Source organism: Priapulus caudatus, unplaced genomic scaffold (genome assembly GCF_000485595.1).
Source record: "Priapulus caudatus unplaced genomic scaffold, Priapulus_caudatus-5.0.1 Scaffold1953, whole genome shotgun sequence".
Lineage (NCBI taxonomy): Eukaryota > Metazoa > Priapulida > Priapulimorpha > Priapulimorphida > Priapulidae > Priapulus > Priapulus caudatus.
Genome location: NW_014579014.1, coordinates 18,168 through 21,900, shown reverse-complemented (window position 1 = coordinate 21,900; position 3,733 = coordinate 18,168). Strand labels below are relative to the sequence as shown.

General features: G+C 46.9%; 1 protein-coding gene across 1 annotated transcript; it reads right to left on the bottom strand.

Annotated features, from left to right (window-relative positions):
* Nucleotides 1-1,064: 1,064 nt before the first annotated feature.
* LOC106817962 (uncharacterized protein K02A2.6-like) lies at nt 1,065-2,171 on the bottom strand. The gene has a single exon (XM_014822666.1). It carries the CDS (start codon nt 2,169-2,171, stop codon nt 1,065-1,067), a length of 1,107 nt encoding a protein of 368 aa, XP_014678152.1.
* Nucleotides 2,172-3,733: the final 1,562 nt, after the last annotated feature.

Genomic DNA, 3,733 nt, shown 5'->3' with positions numbered 1-3,733 from the left:
ATCACTAGTGCTTGTAATAATATTAGTTACCATATAAATGAGCACATCAGGCGCGGATTTAGGCCGGTTTGCACCGGTTTCCAGAAACCGGTCACAGGCTGGGTATCTTCAGAATTGACCCTCAAAATTCACCAGAGTGCACCAAATATAGCCTTCTTTTTTTTAAATTCTCGGGGGGGGCATGCCCCCGGACCCCCTAGCTGTGACTAGAACTATGGAAACTGGTCACCCAAACCCTCTGGATCCGCCCCTGCACATGGTTATGAGACCAAACTATGATTAAACAATCATTGAGTAGTAGTTTTTTCAAAACAAGCACTAGTGCTTGTAATAATATTAGTTACCATGCAAATGAGCATATGGTTATGAAAACAAACTCGATGATTAAACAATCATTGAGTGGTGGTTTTTTTTTCAAGACAAGCCCTATGGCTTGTAATAATATTACGGTAAACATGCAACGTTTTGTTGCTATATCCAATGTCACGGAATTGACAGCTGTTAATTTAATAGATATTACAATAGAAATGGCCTCATTTACTCCACAATATATTCGATAATAAGCCACTTTTTAAATGCAAAAATGTACTTAGCCTAATTCAATAGGTATATTGTATTATATTGTATATTGCATTGTATTATATTGTGTAGCGTCTTGATCCGACGTATGGGTTCAATTTAGTATGATAGATCTACAGATTATTACAAACTTCTGAAATCATAACATGTTCAGGATTCGACCATATTGGAAAGTATTTATTAACTGTTTATAGGTGGCGTCGTAGCGCCCGCAGCGCCATAGCGGCGACTACACTAACCATTAGGCTAGGTCTCAATATACCACACTTCTCCCCTGTTTAATTTACTGTTAACCAATTCAGTAGGTAACTGGGCACATGTAACCCTTAAACAAACATGTTAGAACAATTATGTAACGGAACCTTTTTAACTGACAACACACAAATATACGATTGAACATTGTACCAACTATTGAACATTTCACTAATAATTATATATCCCCTATGAGTATACACTCAACCTAATTAGCGGGGTTGCCTGATTTGCTACAGATTTAGCCTATTTGGGGGTTTTGTCACTCTACGGGATCGGCGGACCGGTGTCGCTCGAGGACTTGACGGAATCTCTGCACCAGAATTTCGCTCAGGTGTACGAGTCGGCTGACTCTGGGGACTGGCCCCAATTTCAGGTGCTACGGACTCCGCCTGGCCGCGGCTAGCAGTGCTAGTTTCAACACTCCTGTTTGCTTTCGGCATAGACTCCTGGTCACCGAATGGTTCAAATTCAAACGGTTCTTCCTCCGGAAGGTCTGCCTCCTTGCACCGGGTTCGCGCCAAATGGTCTACATGCACATGTCGCAGTTGTCTCCCTATTCTGATAAGGTAACTCCGCGGGCCCATGGCTTTAACCACTGTACCCAGAACCCTCTTTCTGGGGTCTCCTTTCACACTCACACTGACTATCTCCGTAGGACCAAACTCCCTCAACTCCACTCTGCTCCGGTCATGAAACTCTATTTGCTTCTGTTGCTGTTTCGACATGTGGTCCTCCAATGAGGGAATCAAGTTTGTGAATTTTGTGCGCATTTTCCGCTTCAGAAATAGCTCGGCTGGTGTTTGTTTAGTCACAGAGTGTGGTGTGTTTCGGTACCTGATCAGAAAGCTTGCCAGAACATGAGAGTCTGTCCGTTTTCCGCCCTCTCTACTGACCCTTTCCATTTCTTTACTCAGTGCCTTTTTTACCGTTTGTACGGCGCGCTCTGCCGCCCCGTTCGTGGCGGGGTGGTAGGGTGGGCTGAGCTTGTGTCTGATGCCATTCTGGCTGAGGAATTGTTTGAACTCTGCGGAAATGAATTGTGGCCCGTTGTCGGAACACAGTTCCTCCGGTAGCCCAAACCGTGCGAACCAAGCTCGCAACACTTCAATGGTACGTTCGGTTGTCGTGGACCGCATCTGCTCTACTTCTATCCACTTTGAGTTCGCGTCAACTAACACAAGGTAGGAAACCCCTCCCTTCTCTGCAAAATCTATGTGTACCCTCTGCCACACACGACTCGCCCATGGCCACGGATGCAGTGGAGCCGTGGGGGGTGTTGGTCGGACTACTTGGCATACTTCACACCCTTGTACCAACGCTTCCAGCTCAGCGTCCATATTGGGCCACCACACGTAGCTTCTGGCCAAGGCTTTCATTGAAACCATACCTGGATGGCCATCATGCAGATCTTGGCTAATCTGATTTTTCAACACTTGGGGTATAATGACCCTCATACCCCACAGAATACAACCTGACTCGCATGTGAGCTCATTTCTCCTCCGGAAGAAAGGCTCCAACTTGGCCTTACTGACTCCTCCACACCCCGTCTCTGGAAGATATTCCGGCCACCCACTTTGCACGTAAAACATCACTCGAGCTAAGACTGGGTCTCGCTGCGTGGCTTTTTGTATGTCTCTAGCCTGGGTGGGCATTTCGTCGAGGTTTGAGAAGAAATGTACTTCTTCTTCTCGTTCCATCTCACGATCTCGGCCGCTTGGTAACCTACTCAATGCGTCCGCGTTGGCATGCTCAACTGACCGCCGGTAATCTACCGTATATTTGTAGGCTTGCAATATGATTGCCGCGCGGATGCAAAGATGGGCCAAGTTCTTAGAAAGTCGAGTGCTGGTTCCGTACGACGAGAAACGGAAACTGATTTTAGCGTGTGATGCCTCCCCCTACGGGGTGGGAGCTGTGATATCACATGTCATGGACGATGGCAGTGAGCGGCCGATCGCGTTCGCATCACGTACGCTTACTGCGAGTGAGAAAAACTATTCTCAAATTGAGAAAGAGGCGTTAGGCATTGTGTTTGGGGTCCGAAAATTCCATAAATACTTGTATGGGAGAGAATTTCACCTGTTGACAGACCACAAGCCACTGGTGACAATTCTGGGACCAAAAACGGGAATTCCAACACTAGCTGAAAGTCCAATGTCGGATAGATGACATTCTGATTTGCACAACTCCCGAGCGACATGCTCAGGTGGTTGATGAGGTACTAACGCGACTGGAACGACATGGAATCAGGGCTAAAGCATCGAAGTGTACGTTTGGGGCTCCATCGGTAGAATACGTAGGGTACCGGGTTGATGCAGAAGGGAGGCACCCTCTGCAGGAGAAGGTAGAGGCCATTGTGAAGGCGCCTGAGCCAACCAACGTGCAAGAACTCCGTTCGTACTTGGGGCTACTGAATTTTTATGGGAATTTTATTGGGAACCTATCAACGAGTCTAGCACCATTGCATGCACTGCTGCAGAAGCAGGCCAAGTGGGATTGGACGGAAGGGTGCAGAGAGGCGTTTGAGTTGAGTAAGATATGATGGACCAAGTTTTGAGTGGCATGAGTAAAGTTTTCCATGCTTGACTGGTTGTGGGCGATACTATTCGCGAGAGGGGAGTAAGGAAGTGAGGAAGAGGAAGAAACGGAGAGGGGCGAATGAAATAGAGCGAGAGAGGGCAGACAAAGAGGAGAAGAGGAAGGGGGGGGAAAGATAAATATATATATATATACATACATATTTTTCACAGAGTGAGAGAGAGAGAGAGAGAGTGTGTGTGTGTGTGTGTGTGTGTGTTTGTGTGTTTGTGTGCGTGTCTGTGTGTGTGTGTTGTGTGTGTGTGTGTGTGTGTGTGTGTGTGTGTGTGTGTGTGTGTGTGTGTGTGTGTGTGTGTGTGTG

Bases quoted from the DNA above. Each gene is read 5' to 3' on its own strand.
- LOC106817962 (XM_014822666.1), bottom strand. From the start codon at position 2,171: ATGGACGCTGAGCTGGAAGCGTTGGTACAAGGGTGTGAAGTATGCCAA.